The sequence below is a fragment of the Coregonus clupeaformis genome, chromosome 30 (genome assembly GCF_020615455.1).
Source record: "Coregonus clupeaformis isolate EN_2021a chromosome 30, ASM2061545v1, whole genome shotgun sequence".
NCBI lineage: Eukaryota > Metazoa > Chordata > Actinopteri > Salmoniformes > Salmonidae > Coregonus > Coregonus clupeaformis.
In genome coordinates this window covers 5,982,549-6,002,737 of record NC_059221.1, presented here as the reverse complement: position 1 = coordinate 6,002,737, position 20,189 = coordinate 5,982,549, and the positions used below count along the sequence as shown (strand labels likewise).

The window sequence follows — 20,189 nt, the reverse complement described above, 5'->3', positions numbered from 1 at the left end:
TGTGTGTGTGTGTGTGTGTGTGTGTGTGTGTGTGTGTGTGTGTGTGTGTGTGTGTGTGTGTGTGTGTGTGTGTGTGTGTGTGTGTGTGTGTGTGTGTGTGTGTATATATATTAGCACCATAAATACTCTGTGTTGTCCTGCAGGGTCTCACTGTTTGTCTGAAATGTACAGTTCTAATTGGGCAACCTGTGAAATCGTATTAACTCTATCGTGCTCTAACAGAATAGCCCCCTGTGGCCCTTAACATGACCGGTTTCTAGTAACTTTATACAGATTCGACAAGGAGAGAAAAGAGATAGCTAGGCCCAAGTACTCCTGAATATATAATGCATTAGGAATACTGTGTGATGGTAATATTTTTAGGTGAGCGTTTTAAGCATTTCCCTAGTGTGTTTGTACTATAAATGATAAGTCAGCATTTTGGTAAGAAAGCAACAGCGGTCTGATGTCCTATGTGAAAACCAAGGGCACACTGTATCAAGTGCCATTGTTTGGGTAAGAGTGAACGCTGGGCACTTGCCAGAACGCATTAGTCATTCATCTAACAAGTTACACAAAACAAACCACAAGTGTTCTACTGCCACTTCCTCTAGTTGAATTGTGTGCACGTAGGCAAATTTGCAAATATCTTCTTGCAATTAACTCATATTGTACACTGTACAGCCACTACTTTTGAAGCGCCTGCAGGTACATGGTTGTTTGTTTGTTGTTGGTGTCAAACGATGCCAGCTTATGGGAAGCATGCCGTTCAATGAACAGCGGAGGGAGGTGGATGAGAGAGAAGGGGGAACGAGATTAGGGAGGAGAGGGGTGTCATTTTTCAGCGAGCCAGGCGTACAACATGATCTCTAATTACCCACAAAGCACTGGGTAACCTGAGCCAGAGATTAGCCCGCGTTATCTCATTTAATAAAACATGACGACAATCCCTCTGATGGCTCTGTTGGCTCCAGTTCAGTTTCACATGATATCACATGACCTGTGGGACCGCAAACATTTGCTCCTGTTTACGACACGAGCCACTTGGGACCATATTCAAACAGCGTCTCAGTGTAGGAGTGCTGATCTAGGATCAATTTTGTCTTTTAGATGACAATGAATAAGATTATATCGACAGATCTTAGATCACCAATCCTACTCTGAGACACTTTATGCATACGGGCCCTGGTGCTTTATTTTCAATGAGGGCCTGACTACAGCATTGGAGAGAAAAGGCCAACCAGTAAACAAAGTGCCTTCCTATTTTCTGACAATATTACCATTATTGACTTGCTATTTCCGATTAAATGCCAAAGTCAAACACTCTTATTTCACGGGCCCTCCGATTAGCTTCGCTCTTCATTGAATCATTGATACTCAACGAGCCAAAATATGACGGTTATTATGTTTTTATAAGCTATTTTTAGCCATGCTGACAATGTACCCTCAAGCCTCTAACAACTCTATATGGGGATTTTAGAAAATGGTAATCTACAGTAAGAGTGAAGAGGTCCAATTCATCACCAGCCTATTTTCGTCTATAGTACACTAAGCTTGACAGAGCCAGTCTTCCGTGTATTTTCAGACCTGTGCAGTCTAGCAAATCCCACCAAAGATCATATTGACTTCAGGCATCATGGTTAGAGTGTTTATGAAGGAAAGGAATCAAGAAAGTAAGACGAATGTTTGCCATATGATTACTGGGTACCATATAGTTCAGTAAATTCAATTGAGAGAGTTGGACCACCCCCACCCCCACCACACACACACACAACTGGGCCCTGTTCACGTGGGTTATGCCAGTAAGTGCAGCTCCAGACAGTGTTGATTCACTACTGTCTTCTGTTCTATAAAAAGAAGATGCTTGATGTTCTCTTTCCTGTGTTTGCAGTGTTAACAACCTTACTAAGTTGTCATGCTGTTGTTCAGATAAAACAGAGTCAGCCACTAACATCATTTTCAAAATCATACTTTATTTCCTCTGTTTGTTTTTCTTGCCACTCAACAGGATGGCTTGTGGCCAACCTGAAACTAAATAGCCGGACAAAACAAAGACAAAGAGGGCCTCTCTCTCTCTCTCTCTCTCTCTCTCTCTCTCTCTCTCTCTCTCTCTCTCTCTCTCTCTCTCTCTCTCTCTCTCTCTCTCTCTCTCTCTCTCTCTCTCTTTCTTCCATTCTCTTTCATTCTCTCTCTCTCTTCGTCTCCATCTCTCTCTCTCTCCCTCTCTCTGTCGCTCTCCGTGTGTGTCTCTCTCTCCTCTCCTCTCCTCTCGCTCTCTCTCTCTCCTGCCACACCACGTCATTATAGCAATGCAGTGAGAAAAAGATGGCTTCAGCTCGGTTCTGCCATACACTGTAATGTTTCTCTCTGCCCATTGTGAATGAATCTCATCATTAAGTCTCAATGAGGAAGAATGAGCCACAGATTTGATCTTGCTGTCGCGCTGCCGGTGCCCGTCTCCAGTGACTACATTGGACGCGGGCTATCATCACCTCGCACAGGCAATTATATCTGCTAGCTAAATATAGTACACACAATAATCAGGCATTCCTGACAGACGAGGGACAAGGTAAGAGACACAGACCCGTATTAGAGGGAGGCACAACAGTCTATCAGGTCCATCTCCTACCTACCAACCAACGGGATCGATAAACCCAATGGATTTCCGAAAGAGACTGATACTAAATATAACACACATCCCAGCAAGCACATAACGTTCTGAGAACCATATGTTTCTTAGCGCTTGGTGAGAGTGTGGTTGCCCTATGGTTATTTTGCAACCTTCCCACAACTTTCTGGGAATGGTGCAGGATAGTTGCTTGGCTTTGGAACATTCTCAGCACATTTAAGGAACTTGACAAAAAAAAATCTTAATATTTCATTACTTTAACAGAACGTTATCCTAAAAGTTCAAACATGGTTACATTTCATTTACATTTTGGTAATGTTCTAGGAAAGCTCTCCAAATGGTTTGACATTGAGAATATTCTCAAATAGTTCAGAGAATGTTAAAAAACAAAGTTCTTCTGTGGGAATTTCAGTATTTCAGCATGACATTTCCTACAGGTTTCTTCATGGTTCTATTGAAAATCATGTTCTTAAATTGTTCCAAGAACGTTAACAAACAACGTTCTTCTGTGGGAATTTCAGTACTTCAGCATAATGTTTCCTACAGTTTTCATCAAATCAAATCAAATCAAATGTTATTGGTCACATACACATGTTTAGCAGATGATATTGCGGGTGTAGCGAAATGCTTGTGTTTCTAGCTCCGACAGTGCAGTAATATCTAACAAGTAATATCTAACAATTTCACAACATATACCCAATACACACAAATCTAAGTAAAACAATGGAATTAAGAACATATAAATAAATATATGGACGAGCAATGTCAGAGCGGCATAGACTAAGATACAGTAGAATAGTATAGAATACAGTATATACATATGAGATGAGTAATGCAAGATATGTAAACATTATTCAAGAACATTATCATAGTTCTATTTAAAGTAATGTTCTCAAATTGTTCCGGGAACCTTAAGAACTTTCCATTTATGCCACAAGAAAACTTTTGTAAAGTTTGGAGAACGCTCTAATAATATCTTTTTTAAACATACGTTCCATTCTCAGAACGTTAAGAAAATCTTCCATAAAAACCACAATAAAATGTTTGTGACGATCAGAGAACATTCTAAGAATGTTATTTAAAAACATATACATTCTGTTTTCAGCATCAACAAAACTCTCTCTATCCTCTCTTGTTAAGTGATCTTAATGAGTGCTGAAATGGGTTCTGTTGGAATAGACTAAAATGAACAGCTTTGTATGCATAAAAAAACATGGTATGCTAGCTCCATCCTGGTGTTGCAGTGGACTAATTCCATGGATAGAGAACAGATGATTATAGGTTCAAATCTCACTGATGCTGTGTCACAATAAAAAATTTAATGTGTTTGCATGATTAATGCCTAAGGAAATGCATTTCCATGTGCCCTATCTGTGCTTGGAGTTCAAAACATGTGAACCCAAAATATACTAGCAGTGTTATTAAAATACTTATTGAAACAAGTTTTTTAGGAAGTTATTCAAAAACCATTTCCCTTAATAAACGTTAATAAAACCTCCTAGGAAAATTTTAAAGGAACCCGAGTAAATGTACTCAGAACCTCCCTGCAACCTAAAAATAAACGTTCCCAGAACAGGCAAAATGTTCACTTCCATTGTCAGAAGGTTGAAATTTTTTTTAGGTGAGGACATTTATGGCTTCGTTCCCAGAACCAATGGGAAACCAAAACCGTACATTCCCACAACTTCCAAGGAACCAAATGTGCTAGCTGGGATTATAAGGCATTGTGATTGATTGCATGTATAGTATCGTGGGCGCCATTTTTTAGTAGGCTTGGTTCGAATACCCAAGCTGACAAGGTAAAACTTATTTCGATGTGCCCTTGATCAAGGCACTTAGACCTAATTTGCTCCAGGGGTGCCGTACTGCTAACACATTCCACTCCACCTATCGGGTGTATGTGACAATAAAACATACTTAATTTTTTTACACTTAGATAAATTACTAGACTGGCTCCTCTTCCAATCTCTAGTTGTTTGTTGGTTTGCATTTGGAGCTAGATCATTAATCAATCAAACCTTTTTTCGGTGATACCATCCCTCTAGGTCATAATGCAAACACGGCATTGATACCCGCCCGATAATGTTCGTAAAGGATATTCCGAAAAAACAAGTGGGGGTGGGGAAGCTTTTGAGCCAGACGAAGAGCTTGCCATCACTGATACTATTTGCACAGGACATACTGTACCTCAGGAGGCTGAGACAAAACTGTGGATGTTTGTCCAGCTCACAGACTCTTCCATAAATGCATACAGCCCAAGCCCAGCTCGCATTCCTCCCCATTCATTCATTTCCACCCTCGTATTATCTGCCTCGTTGGTTGATCACCTCAAAGATGAGGAAAGGAAGGTCTAGAGGGGCAGCCCTCACTCAAAGACCATACACTGGTACATATGCTTCTTTGACTTTGAAATTGACTACATTGCAGTCGGACTGTGCAGAATCACTGATCTACACAACACCTAACCTCGAAAGCACAGGCTTCGCTCACGAAATAGCCCAATATTCCAGATGTCAAGTCAATGAGACACGATTTGGAAGGTTGGCTTCATGAGACTACAAAACTCCTTGGCTGCGTTTACACATGTAGCCCAATTCTGATTCTGAACTTTTTTTCACTAATTGGTATTTTGACCAATCAGATTGGCTCTGAAAAAGATCTGATATAAAAAGATCTAATGTGATTGGTCAAAAGTCCAAAAAATATCAGAATTGGGCTACCTGTGTAAATGAAGCCCTTGCATCCCTAATACCTACTTATTATGTGATCAGGAAAATCACATAGAACAACAGGATCACATTAGTTTATCCTTGTGATGCTAAGACACCGAAGTTTGTCCATGCGTCTGTCCTCCTGCAGCAAGAAGTTGAACCGATGTGATGGATGTACATCGTTATTAGCGCATCCATTTTAACAACCCCAGCTTTTGACTTCTTGGCACTCGTAACCATTAACAAACATAATCAACGCTTAATAGAACACCCAGGGGCCTACTCCACAGCAGGTGCTGGCACGGCGTTCTTTCTTTTCTGCAGGTAAAATTAGAGTGCAGTGGAGTTGCCCCATGGGAGGCTTGTTCTGACTAACGCAGTCTTACTGGAACAATCCGACTGGTCCTAATTATGCCAACAGCCTCTCAGAGGAACAGACTACTCTCTCTCTCTCTCTCTCTCTCTCTCTCTCTCTCTCTCTCTCTCTCTCTCTCTCTCTCTCTCTCTCCCTCACTCACCAACAGGCAGCAATCTCTGTCTGCCAGTCCCACTAATTAGTGCACAGGCATCCCTTTTTCTCTCCCCTCTCTCTCTCTCGCTCTCTCTCTCTCTGAATCTCTCACTCCCGCTCCCACTATCCAACACAGAGAGAGAGAGACACTCAACACAAACACTACATACACAGTACTGACTGAGGAGGCCTCCATTAAAAAGGAATCTTCCATTAGTTGGCTGTTATTTCTTGGCTTCATTCGCTCTTAAATAGGAATAATCCTTAAATAGGAACAATCCCTGTTCTCAGATGAGCTGGATGGAGAACTTCTATGCTGTGAATACACTGCCCAACATTTTTTTTACTTGTCAGTTTTACATTTAAATGGATGTCACACCAAGAAAAACCACTAGGTCAGACAATTTGGCAAAAGAATGGGGGCTCTCTTAGTTTAATTTACAATCCTACAACAAACTGCACCCACAGAACTAACACGATACCCAATAATGTGTGATGATGATGATGATGATGTGTATTGAACAGCTGATACTGGACATTTCCATGTAAAAATCCCCATGGGCACTAACATGTGAAGTTCATAGGTACACATAAAATTTGGTATCAAATGAAACCTAAAACACTATATATTTTCAACCATACAATACCTCAAGAGGGCCCCCAACCCAAAAAACTGACCTGTTGGCCCCCCTGCCCTGAAGGAGTGTCACGCTCTGGCTCCGGGACTTTGTATTTTGAGCCAGGGTGTGTTCATTTGGTTGTGTTTGGTATTGGTTGTGTTGTATTTGGTTGTGTTTCCTTGTTTGGTCGTGTGACTCCCAATCAGTGGTAACGAGTGTCAGCTGTCGGCTCGTTATCTCTGATTGGGAGCCATATTTAAACTGTCAGTGTTCACCTTAGTGTTGTGGATTTTTGTTCCGTATCAGTCATTGTAACTGAGGACTTCACGATTCGTCATTGTTTGTTGTTTTGTTTTGAGTACTTTAATTAAATAAAGTCATGTTCGTATCGCACGCTGCGCCTTGGTCCACTCACTTAGTAGACGTTCGTGACAAGGAGCTGTGGGGGTGTGTGGTACGCCTGTGGTCAGAAACCAAAGTTAGGTCACCTGCTACTGTCCTCCCTTCCACTGGCATACTGTTATGTTCTGCTCAATGTTATGTTCAATTCTCACCCACTGAGCACCGACTGACACCGGACATCCATGGACGTTGAAAAGTAGTTGAATTCTGGTCAGTCCAAATCTGAACCAATCATAGATGCCTGTTTCACAAGTTCGGACAGCACAGTACAGTACAGTAAAGTAGAGCACAGTACAGTACAGTAAAAAAAAGTAGAATACAGTCAGGTATAGGTCAGTACAATACAATACAGTACAGGAGAGTGGGGTAAGTCATGCCAAGGATTAGTTGAGCCAAGTGGTATAGTGGAGGGTATACACAGGTATACGCCGTATACCCACTTATTTTTCAGTAGGCATTGTGTATACTCACTTCTTAATCTCCACTGATAGTATCACGATGCGTATCAAAGTAGTGTAGTGGAGGTATACACTGTATCAATTAATAAGGCTGATGGAACAGATCAGAATATTTCTTCACATTTTAAGTGCAGCAATGTGCACACAGCGGTAGGCCTAATCGCGAATGTTTCAAAATGAAATTAGCAGGAAAACATATTCTACAATGCACACCGCACTTGCGAGCGGTTTCATAGACATTGCGAGCGGTTTCATAGACATTTAGAAAGAGAGGAGATCTAAAGATGCAACAAATATCATGGGTTGCTAATATGATCTTTGGCTGCTACACAATGAAAGAAAGTTGAAAGAAAACCAATAGAACAGGAGAATGCATATGAGGAAGTCTTTATAAAATAATTTCCTCCATGTTTCTATGGTGAGATTTTGTCTATAGGGTACTTTGAAGCAAGGTAAGACATGCTCCATAATATGAAGGAAAACCTCTAGCTTTCAAACAAATAAGGAACAGGAAAAAAATGTGCGATGCTAATGATAGGCCTAACCATCTTCTGGTCGACAGAAAGGCTTTCCCAAAAACCTCCTCAATTAAATGTTAACTAGCTACAAAGTAGCCTATGCCTACCTGGCAGAATGATATCATAATTATTTGCATCAATATAGTGGCCATTTTATTTGCTAACTCCCTGTCATGTGCTAGGTGCCTGCAAACTAAACTTCTTAGATTTTTCCCTGACCTCAAAAGTGGTCTTCTGATGTGGGTTAAGCATTATTGTGAACTTAGAACATCCAATTTTGTTGTTTTGCTATTTAAAAAGTTTGACTTTCAGAGCGAAAACCTGAGGAAGAAAGAAATCTGAGAATTTCTAACTCAGTTGGCAGCTTAATTTATTTTTCAATAATAGGCCTACTATTTGCCTACTTGTACAGTACAGCTTAGGTTGGCCTGACTGTGAAAGACCAATATGGGATTCATCATTTTAGGTCATTCAGAGTGTATGTCACTGTTTCTCATATTATTTTTCACACAGCACCTTTGTTTGGGAATTTTTATTAATTTTTTTTACCTTTATTTAACTAGGCAAGTCAGTTAAGAACAAAATCTTATTTACAATGACGGCCTACACCGGCCAAACCCGGACGACGCTGGGCCAATTGGGCGCCGCCCTATGGGACTCCCAATCACGGCCAGTTGTGGTACAGCCTGGAATCAAACCAGGGGGTCTGTAGTGATGCCTCAAGCACTGAGATGCAGTGCCTTAGACCGCTGCGCCACTCGGGAGTTTAGCAAATTAGAGTATACCCACTTCTCCTGGCACCACTACAAAATGAATCATGTGACCAAATATTTAGGAAGAGGTCATAATTTCATGGCATCTGTGAAGGAAGAAACCACATGGAAGAAGTGGTTAGCAAGTTAGGTCCAAAAAACAGATTTTCACAAAGTCAAATGAATGTGTCTTATAGGTTTCATGATGCTTGCATCTAAACCAAAGTCTATCGTTTTAAGACAGTTTAATATACTGAACAAAAATATAAACGCAACACGCAACATTTTCAACGATTTTACTGAGTTACAGTTCATATAAGTAAATCAGTTAATTGAAATAAATTCTATGGATTTCACATGACTGGGCAGGGGCGCAGCCATGGGTGGGCCTGGGAGGGCATTGGCCCACCCACTTGGGAGCTAGGCCCACCCACTAGGGAGCCAGGCCCAGCCAATCAGAATGAGTCTTTCCCCACAAAAGGGCTTTATTAAAGACAGAAATACTCCTCAGTTTCTTCAGCTGTCCGTTTGGCTGGTCTCAGATGATCCCATAGGTGAAGGAGCCGGATGTGGAGGTCCTGGGCTGGCGAGGTTACACATGGTCTGCGGTTGTGAGGCCAGTTGGACGTACTGCCAAATGCTCTAAAACAACTTTGGAGGCAGCTTATGGTAGAGAAATTAACATAAAATTTTCTGGTGGACATTCCTGCAGTCAACATGCCAATTGCACGCTCCCTCAAAAACTTGAGACATATGTGGCATTGTGTTGTGTGACAAAACTGCACATTTTAGAGTGGCCTTTTATTGTCCCCAGCACAAGGTGCACCTGTGTAATGATCATGCTGTTTAATCAGCTTCTTGATATGCAGGTGGATGGATTTTCTTGGCAAAGGAGAAATGCTTACGAACAGTGATGTAAACAAATGTGTGCACAAAATTTGAGAGAAATAAGCTTTTTGTGTGTATGGAACATATCTGGGATCTTTTATTTCAGCGCATAAAACTTGGGACCAACACTATACATGTTGCATTTATATTTGTGTTCAGTATACATCAGTTGGGGTCTCTATTAGCTACAATATGAAGTCCTAAACCTAGCATGAAAGTGCATCCTCGTAGCTGTGTGGGCTAATAGTCAAAATGGTTGCTTTGGGGTAAATTGTGTCATTTGGCGAGGGGCAAGTTGATCCAATAGCTCAACATGTCCCATACAAATTATGATGACATGTTGTCAGTTTTATGCATAATATTTTAGTAATTTGTCATGCATATGAACTCAGGATAGTGCATTTTAATTGTTACAGAGCCGACATGAGCCTTAAGGTACTTGAAAAAGCAGCCAATGAAGTGAGAGAAGGGAAGAAAGTCCATTCGAGCAGCAGCAAGGGATAACAAAATAGGCTGAATGACCCTGAAGAAGTACATTGACAAAAAATGTAACTAACATGTACCTGTCCGAAAGAGAGTCTATGATAGAGTACCCTGACAACTCACACTAAATTCTTCCGCTATATACTTTAGTCTGAGACTGCCATCATGGAAGTCGTTTGTGGTGATGAGGGGCACGAGGGGTGTTGTGCAAAACAAAGTAATCAGCGATTGGATAATATCTAACCAATCAGTGTATCAAAGCCAATAAAGAATGTTCAAACCGCCGCTTTATCCTTGTGTTTTCTGGCTCTGGCCCAACCCATCGGTTTCTGGACTAATCAGACTCCCCCCCATTGTGTTCGCATTCGGTGAAGGGTCGTATCCGGACTCATTGCCGAGACTGGGCGTGGCATAGCGTTTGGCCGGACCGAGGAGTCTGGGTAGCCAGGCAAATGATAGAGTAGCAGAGGCACACAAGGTGTTGTCTAGATGACATGGAGTCTGCCAAACAAAAACCATTGATTTCAAAGTTTAACAAACCATACAACTCTATGCACAAGGATGACTGGAAGAACTGTCCAGGTGCAAAATTTGGTAACAGAATTATGCTAAAATCTCCCTCAGTTTTTTATGCGACCACGTTTTCCAAGAAATCTTAAATATCTGCTCAGAATTAAGATTCAAAGATGCTGAAAGAATGGGGGTGTCGGCTATGAAATGACACCTTGAGTTTGAACATTTTTATTTTGGTTATTGAACTACAGTAGGTGAAGTGGATTTACATCCGGTAACGGAATTACAGTGACGGAATTACATCATGGGTCCCTGATCTGTACTATACAGAAATGCAAAATTATGGATATGAATATCATTCTCGTCATGGTGATGTATCCTGAATAGGTACACAAAGGTAGAAATATACAATATCCTTTTTCATATTTGGGTATTGTTCTACACAGTGGCTGTTATTGTAATGAGCTGCGCCCCCAAACAAGACCACATTTGGATGGTCCGGACCAGACCAAATCTGAAACAATCATAGACGTCTAAGTTACACAAGTTTGGGCATCACAGTACAGCACAGTAGAGTTCAGTACAGTACAGTACAGTAAAGTACAGTAAAGTAAATATGTTCAGTAGAGGACAGTACAATACAGTACATTTGAGTCATTTATACTGTACTCTACTCTAGTGTGCTCTACCGTACTGTACTGAACTCTACTCTACTGTACAGTACAGTACTCTACTTTTCTTTACTTTATTGTACTGTTCTGTACTGTAATGTAATGCCTCTGATTCAGAGTGGTTGGGTTAAACGTGGAAGACACATTTCAGTTGAATGCATTCAGTTGTACAACTGACCAGGTATCCCCGAGGATGCTTATTACTGTCAATGGAAATAAGGTAGGTGGTAGGTGTCATAGAAGGTGTCAGTAAGAGCCGGGAGAGGTGACATTAACTGGAGAAAGAGAGAAGAGTGAGAGAGAGAGCGGCAGAGAGAGAGAGAGAGGGAGCGTGAGAGGGAGGGACTCTTTTCAGAGTCTTGCTTTGAACACCAGATGATAGAAAGAGAAGAAAAAAAACAGTTATGAGCTGAACATAACAGTATCCAAGTGGAAGGGAATACAGTAGCAGGTGACCCAACTGTGGTTTGTGACTACTATCAATTGCAGTCATTCCGTTACAGATTTGGTAACAGAATTACGAGTTTTAATCACATAATAAAACAAACTTGATATCAGTAAAAACACTATAGCTAATTGGTAGGTCTACCTTTACTTGTTACTACTGTGAACGTTCATTATCCTCCCTTCTCATGAGGGAGAGAAATTAGAAAAAATATGAGTGCTTCAAGGTTCTATCTATCTGCAGACAGATGATTGTGAGGTAGTTGGTTTGAATGGTGGTTTTTGCTGTGCATGCCGTCATTCTGTGACTAAACTTTGCATCTGCACTGTTCTTCAAGTAAATGTGTTTTTGTAAAATGTTCTGTGGAAATTCTTAAAAGTAGTCCTTGTGCATAGAGTTGTATGGTTTGTTTAACTTTGCAATCATTGGTTTTTGTTTGACATACATTTTAAATTTAAAAATCTTAGTCTCAGTGTAGCTCTGTGTGGAATTGCCTTCTATTAACAGTAACAGGTTCATAATGGGATGGGGGACTAAAGACATTCTTGCACATAAAAAACAATACAGTGGCTCCCGTGCGCAAAACATCTGCCCCATTGATGATTTCAAACGGTAGGAATTCCCATTAACATCTCCTCAGAGCACAGTGTGTGATTTACTGCATGTTGTTCCTACTGTGCTCTCTGTGTCCACACTGTGGTATGTATGGCCTTCCCCTTCACAGGCTAGAAAATCAATTGTGATTGTGATGCCGTAGTCAGCAAAACCAGTAAATGGCTGAAGTCGGAGTGAGCACACACTACCTACGTCCCAAATGGCACCCTATGGGCCCTGGTCAAAAGTAGCGCACTATTTAGGGCATTGGGTGCATTTTGGGACGCACACACTGTCCATGTGCTGTGTGGCACTGATTACTTCAACCCATTCTGCTCACTCTCCCTCTGCCACATAACACGGAGCTTGTCATTAGCTAATAGCTACATTACTCTGTTGCCCTAGGATATAAAGCCTTACCGTAGCTTGTATTTTTCATGGATTTCCTTCAAGGACTAACATCTAATGGAATTGACAATATTGCAAATGCTTCTGATCAACTAGTTTAGGTGTCATGTATACAGTATATTATGGAATGATATGTATACTTTGCTAAAGAAAAATATATATCATATAAGCCATCCAGTTTTAAAATAAACAGCTCACTATTCATGGCCCATCAACGCAGATATCAGTTGTCTGAAAATATAGGCCTGGGGTGGGGCCTTGGAAGCCAGACACAGCTCCACTTGAAGCATTCGACATACTGTAGAACAGAAAGACAGCTGCACTGTTTGATTTAGGTATACAAACAGTGTATTTCCATTGTGTACCTTTATTTCCCAGAGCAAACTGAACGTGCTGGATGACAGAATATACAGCCATACATAATGACATCTGTAGAAGACGTCTAGAAGTGGCAGTAGAGGACAATAGAAAAAATACAGTTCAATTCCATACTAAAACGTGATACTGTTTAATATTTCCAAAGCAGCACAAAGATTGCAGTAATTACAAAGTTTGATGTTATTTCTAGGCTGCAGGAGCGCCACAGAGTATGGGAGCGTATTATCACAGACATGTCTGAGTTATTCATGAGCATGTGCAAGTCGATTGAGGAGCTTGAGCTTCTCTGCACTTGTACAGTATCTTAACTCTTTTGCAATTCCCCTTTTCATCCTCCAACAGCCCCTTTCGTGATTATTTCACAGAATTCCATTTTCCCTCAAATGTGGATAGTTCAGCTCCACCAAGTCAAATGGCTACCTATAGGATGTAAGAGACATTATGGAGGAATCGACATGCAACACTATGGGGCTATATTGAAACGAAATCTATTAAAATACTTCAAATCTTCTCTTATCAAGACATTTCAACCAATAATGGAGAGTGCCATGGTCAGTTGAACTGAATCATAAGGACATTAATTAACCTGTTAGGGTAATTAATTACCTTTAAATACCTTTAAAATCTGCAAGAGCAGTCACACTAAAACGAACAGTTTTATGCTGAAATAGTACCATGCCATTCTTGTTTCTATGGATGTCTCGTCAGCATGCTAACTAGTTACCAAAACAAGGTTTGTAACCCTTTGCGGGTTTACCTTTTTGACTATACCAGCAATGTGCACTTTTAATTCAAATCACCTCACCGTTCAAAGGTTTGACCAGGGATCACAATGTCTAATTATAAAAATGTCACACACTCACAGGAAGTGTGCAACAAAAAAAAAAAAAGCCACCTGTGCACCTGTGTGGCTTGGTAGAGCATGGCAATTACAACGTCAAGACCGTGGGTTAAATTCCCGCTGGGGCCACCCATACCAAAATGCATACACGCACTACTGGGTGTTGCTTTGGATAAAACGTCTGCTAATGGCATATATTACCTTTTAATGGAAATATGAGCATGCATGAGACTCATTTGCCTCCTTTCCATCTCTGAAAGGGTCTGTGGCAACATTTCTGAGGAACTCAGCAGCAGAGCCCGCATAAGACTATTAGCCACTGAGAGATTAGAAATACATTAGAGGCCTACATTAGAGAGGCTGATACAACTTTTAAAAGCTGCAATATGTAACTTTTTGGGTGACCCAACCAAATTCATAATTCTCATTGAAAGCAAGTCTAAGATGCGGTAGATATGTTCCATATTGCTCTTTTTCTATGTTCTTAAGTTTCGTTTTTACGTCTTTTACTTTCGGTTTTGTACACCAGCTACAAAGTGTTGAAAATACAATATTTTTGGTTATTGAAAATATATTTCACAGCGGTTTAGATTCTCTACACTACACATTGCTTGTTTTGTCACATAAACTGAAATTAGGTGAACTATTAGAATTTTTACAACCAGGAAATGGCGTAGCGATTTCTGCATATTGCACCTTTAATGGGACAACCATTTTGACAATGCTTTGAGGATAATAAACTGACCCTATGCACCTAATAAACTGGACCCAATGGCCTCCATCTCATTTGCATCGCCAGTGAAGGTAGCTAGTGTTACCTGTGGGATGATTGTAATCTCGCTTTGTGAGATTACAGCCCAGAAGCATAGGCCTACCTCATGAGTTATTTGACAAAGTTTTAATATTTCAAATAAGTACCTGAGATTCAAGGGACTAAAGACACATTTGGGAGCATTCCAATGTAGCCTAGCCAACTTCATGTGCTTTCTTTCTGTGATACTCAGCTTCACACCACAGATTATTTTAAAACCAGCAGTCTTGTTAGTCTACATTCAGGCATAGCTTTATCAGTACATGTTCTTTTTTTTTTTTACAACAAATGTAGAGACTAAGTAATTCCACAGGTTTTCATCTGTGAACTGCCTCTCAATGTGACTGGATTGAATTCTTGGTAGTGGGCAATTCCACAGTAACGGAATTACGCTGAAACTTTTCACTATAAAATGCATGTCAAACAAAATAAAAAAAATTCTCCAAGTTTAACAAACCATACAACTCTACAAAAACACATTTACTTGATGAACAGTGCAGAGGCTAAGTTTGGTAACAAAATGACGGCACAAACTGTCAATCTGTTACCAAGATTTGCATCTGCACTGTTCTTCAAGTAAATGTATTTTTGTCCAATTTTGTGTGTACATTTTTTTAAGTAGTCCTTGTGCATAGAGTTGTATGGTTGGTTAAACTTTGAAATCAGTCTCAGCGTAATTCCATTAACGTGGAATTGCCCTAGTGCAATTCCCAAATGCTTATCCAAAGTTTCAACCACCTAATCTGGATTTAATAGTTATGATGACTCAATCCAGATATCGGATTGATTGCGTTCCCTTCCTCTTTCTCTTATCTGCAGGAGTGTTGCGGCGCTACAATGGCCCATCTCAGGGTAACCTATCAGGCAAACTGACGAAGACAGTATTTCTTTCAGATCCACAAATAATTGTTGTTTCCATCAGCCATAGTAGGCTTTAGGCTACCACTACGTTGTCGCTGTGGATGTGATGAAAAACGGACAGATTATAACTTTTCCCAGCATTATCACCCACAGGACCAGACCTCAACCGGTCATGATTTTCTGAAAATGGAAGCTATAGTAGGCCCGTAATGTGACTAAAGACAAAGCAGTATAGGTCAGTGTTCTGCAGCAGACAAAACCAAAAGCAAAAAGTATATACATGAACTGTCTGATTGTACATTTGACACAGGCTTTTTATTATTTTTGATAATGAATGACCACTAGTTGCCATAATATGCATATTCATGGAACATAGGCTGCCACTGGCACACTTGTCTGTGATTGTGAAGAGTCAGAGCAGGGCCATTTGAGAACTGAAGCAGTGAGGTGTGAAAAGATGCTTCTAAAGATGCGGCTCTAAAACCATTTTAGTATTCATCTCACAGTGGGACATCATGTTTGCGACTCAGAATCATCAAAGATATGGCAATATTGACTAATAGCCTATATAGCCTATTTTAATCCAACATGCTAATTTAACTGACGGGATAGCCTCTCAGAACGAGATCAATAGCCTACTCTACCAGCTGATTAAAAAAGAAGGTTAGCCCTCTAAGAAGGTTAGAACAAGAAAAGTTGTAAATGTAGGTAAAGTCAAAGTGCATGGATGCAAGAGCAATGCATTAAGATACCAGCAACATAGTTTATCAAACGCCGCCTAGACTGGTTCATGGTAGTCTAACAGCACTCATGTAGGCTAACGTTACATTGTAGCAGTATATTGTAGCAGGTATCCAAATTGTAGCAGGTATGCAAAGTATGTTACATTATAGCCTTCATGTAAGCAAAATAGTTATGTTATAGCCTAGAATACTTATATTATATGCCCAATATGTTGACTGAAAAAAGAGATAGAGATAGAGAAGAAAGTAGAAGTAGAAGAAGAAGAAGAAAAAAACGTGGTTCAGGCTATGTGGAGGTGTGGGTTGTCAGAGAACCCCATCTTAAAACGTTTAATTGTTGTATTAAGGGATGGAATCACATGGAATGGAAACACGCGTTGGTGGAAACACATGTATCCAGTTTCAGATAAACACCACATTCCATGCACGTCTATTGCGCAAATGTTGCAGGCTGCTGAACAAGAAGCGGAGGCAGGTGAGAAAATGTGTAGACTTCAATCTCAAGGCAGTAACGCACTATGAGGACTGCACTTTGTATTTACCTTGTTCGCGTGGTAAAAGTCCAACGAGCTTAGACAACTTGGATCAGAACCCACACTTGACGGGTGCGCAGGATAAAATCTCACGTCCATATCAGGTTCTTCGAGACTGACGGCATGAAATCTGTTTCAGTGTCTTTGACTCACTCTATTGTTTAGCCAAACAAAATAAGAAAGAAGTAGAGAAAGAAAAAGAAAAAGGGGTTGAGTTTTCTGTGCACTCTTCCCTCACATCCGTTTGCGGTCGAACTTCTGCACCAACTCGCGTCCTGGTGATGAACAGTCCTTTTTTTCGCTTACTAGAGCGCGTCCGCTTTGGAGAACCAAAACAGTTATCACTTAACGGTAGAACAGAAATAACTGCACATATGCAGATTAGTTATACCATCAAGTTAGGCATACTCCAGAACAAATTAAATAAAAGATTCCCCCTTGGTTTATTTTAAAAGCATAAGATGAGCCCTCTGAATATGTTGCTTGTTTTTTTCCCGCTGTTCTCATACTCCATAGGCTTTGTCACGGAGGTGCATATTAATGCATTGATTCCAGGCAATGGTTCCAGGACAGAGAAGTGGTTGGACTGTTCTTCACCATATGCCATGCGACCTCTGCTGATAATAAATGGGAAAGAGAAATGGAGGGAAAGGGGGAGGGGAGATTGGTGGCTGCCTTGGCAACCGCTCTCCTTTCTGCAGCTGCGCGTTTCAGATTAGCAATGTAGTAGTGTGCACGGCTGTGCATTATAAAGCACACGCAGTTTAGCCTATACTGTGTATTGCTTTCTAAACGTTCGATTTAGTTTATTTAGTGTACCAAGCCGAAAGGAAGGCATGAGGATCCACAGTCTGCATTCAATGCATGGTTTCGTCATGGTTTTTATTTTCATACATGTTAACTTAAACACAAACCTATTCAAATCACAAATCTATATAGAAATATAGAACTATGAACCTATAGAATTCCAAGCAGTGCACAAACATAAAGGATTGCGTATAAACATCAGCTATTACACATAGACCTATAATTCCGAGGACACGAACAGCTGTAATGAAACCTGCAATAATGGCATAGTAATCCATGCCATTTATGTTACAGCAAAAAGCTGATTGAGCTCTTGGCATTCTTTGATTTTTATGTAAAAGTTAAAACAACGTTGCCTTAAAGCATCCAATGTTATTTCAGACAAAGAAGAGGAGGAATGGAGTTTGCATGCTTTCCCATTTTAGCAATGATTATGAAGTTACCAATTGTTATATGGTATATAGAGGCTATGTCTAAATCCATCGCAACAAAAAGGCGTCATAGGAAATGACATTGGAATGTTAAAAGTGTTATAAAATTACGCTAATATGAATGGTAATTGGCTATTATTATGCTTTATCTAAGATCAACATTATTTTTATATAATATTTTGCCTATGCTGCTTGCATTTATACAGATAATGTAATGGCATAGCAATTGGCACCACTTTTATCAAAACAATAAAAGATAGACCTATGTTTAATGGCTAGCATTTATGAATTTAAATACAGAGATTATTAGGTCTAGTTGCTGATTACTGCCATGAGTTGTGATAAACATTGTACATTCTCAAAGGAGTGCAAAATATGCACAGGAGCTACATATTATATTGCCAATTGAGTGCAAATGTATAGGGAAAGGTTGAGAGAGCTAGCTCCCTTTGACAGCTCACTGAATTTGATGGATAGCGCTCCCTTGCCCTGTGATGTGCATGCACATTTGATGTTGAAATTGCTTATCCATGGGACCATTGTCTTTCAATCATGTCAAGGCAAAGTACAGATTACACTCTGCAGTGTTGTGTTATTATCATACCACTGTAGATAACATGCACCATGCACAAAATTGTTTATATGTTCATATAAAGTAGATACATATTTCAGATGCCCATTGTCAATGTATTGTTGGTTGCAGCATTCAAAAATAATCCTTCCACACTAGTCCTTAGAATTATTATGATTTGCATTTACTGATAGTAAAAACATTGAAAGAGTATGGATCTGAATAAACATTTTATTTGTAGTAGGCTATATGTCATAATGTTGTATTGACAGGATAAATGGCATATCATATTATATATTATATATCATTATATTATATTATATAAACCTACAACAATGTACTTGTAAACTATGGATATTCCTCCTATAAGGTAACCTATGACTGATCATGTTATTGTGACAGGAGACATCAACAATATATATCTTATGATTGGTTGTGGACCTGTTCCGTTCTGGACCCAATAGTGCATGCCCGTTGTTTAGTATGGACCTGACTGCATAGATGTGCTTTACCACTGTCAGCACACACAGGGTTAACCCTGTGGCCCAGTGCCATAGCTTCATGGGAATGGAATGTGGAGTGCTGTATGTATAGGGCTCCCTTCCCAGCAGCCTTCACTGCCCACCGAATGCTAATGATCAGTATTATTGAAGCACAATTGATGGGCTAGCAACCAAACAAGAGAAAATAATTACTGCAAAAGCTTTATTGTTCTTTAATTACTGAATGCTCAATGGCAATTAATGGAACAAACAACACTAGCCACTTTAATGCTAAATAAAATGTGATGTGGATGGAAGAAAACAATAGTAAAGATGAAAGCTGGATAACATAATCTCGCTCGCAATACTGCTTCTGCCGAATAATGAAAGAATATTCATCAAGTTGAGATCTTCACTGAGACATGTTATTATAACACTACATTTTATTCATTAAGCAGATGCTCTTATCCAGAGGGGTTAAGTGCCTTGCTCAAGGGCACATCGACCAATTTTTCACTTAGTTGGCTTGGGATTCAAACCAGCAACCTTTCGGTTACTGGCCCAACGCTCTTAACTGCTACTCTACCTTCCTTCCCATAATATGCCACCCCATACTATGTCCCATTATCTCACACCACTGTCTGTATAATAATTTTGTAACTAGTACATTTATTGAATGCAAGTATCTTGCAAACTGCTGCACTCTTGCTTCAACATTTTGTTTTTCAGTTACACTTTACACAAACTACAACTTATAATAGATTTATAGGATATTTATGAAGTGTTAATTTGCTAGAGCTGCATAACGGATGCCTATGTAGTGTTACTTTAGATCTGCATAAAGAATGCATAGCCTATGTAGTGTTACTTTAGATCTGCATAAAGGATGCATAGCCTATGTAGTGTTACTTTAGATCTGCATAAAGGATGCATAGCTTATTTAGTGTCTACTTTAGATCTGCTTAAAGGATGCATAGCTTATTTAGTGTCTACTTTAGATCTGCTTAAAGGATGCATAGCCTATGTAGTGTCTACTTTAGATCTGCATAAAGCATTAATGGACAGTGTGAAAAGAGAGGCACATATTGTGAGTGATATAATACTGTATGGACATTTCAGTGATGCCCTGAAAATGTTATTACACTTAAT

The 20,189-nt window shown here is 39.9% G+C and overlaps 1 protein-coding gene across 1 annotated transcript in view; it reads right to left on the bottom strand.

Moving 5' to 3' along the window:
* Positions 1-17,372, bottom strand: part of LOC121546509 (thymocyte selection-associated high mobility group box protein TOX-like) — a 100,615-nt gene extending 83,243 nt beyond the window's left edge. Inside the window, exon 1 of the mRNA XM_045209415.1 lies at positions 16,759-17,372. Within this exon, the coding sequence (XP_045065350.1) occupies positions 16,759-16,848 (90 nt within the window). The 5' untranslated portion in view covers positions 16,849-17,372. The remainder of the gene's footprint in view (positions 1-16,758) is intronic.
* Between the last annotated feature and the right edge of the window lie 2,817 nt (positions 17,373-20,189).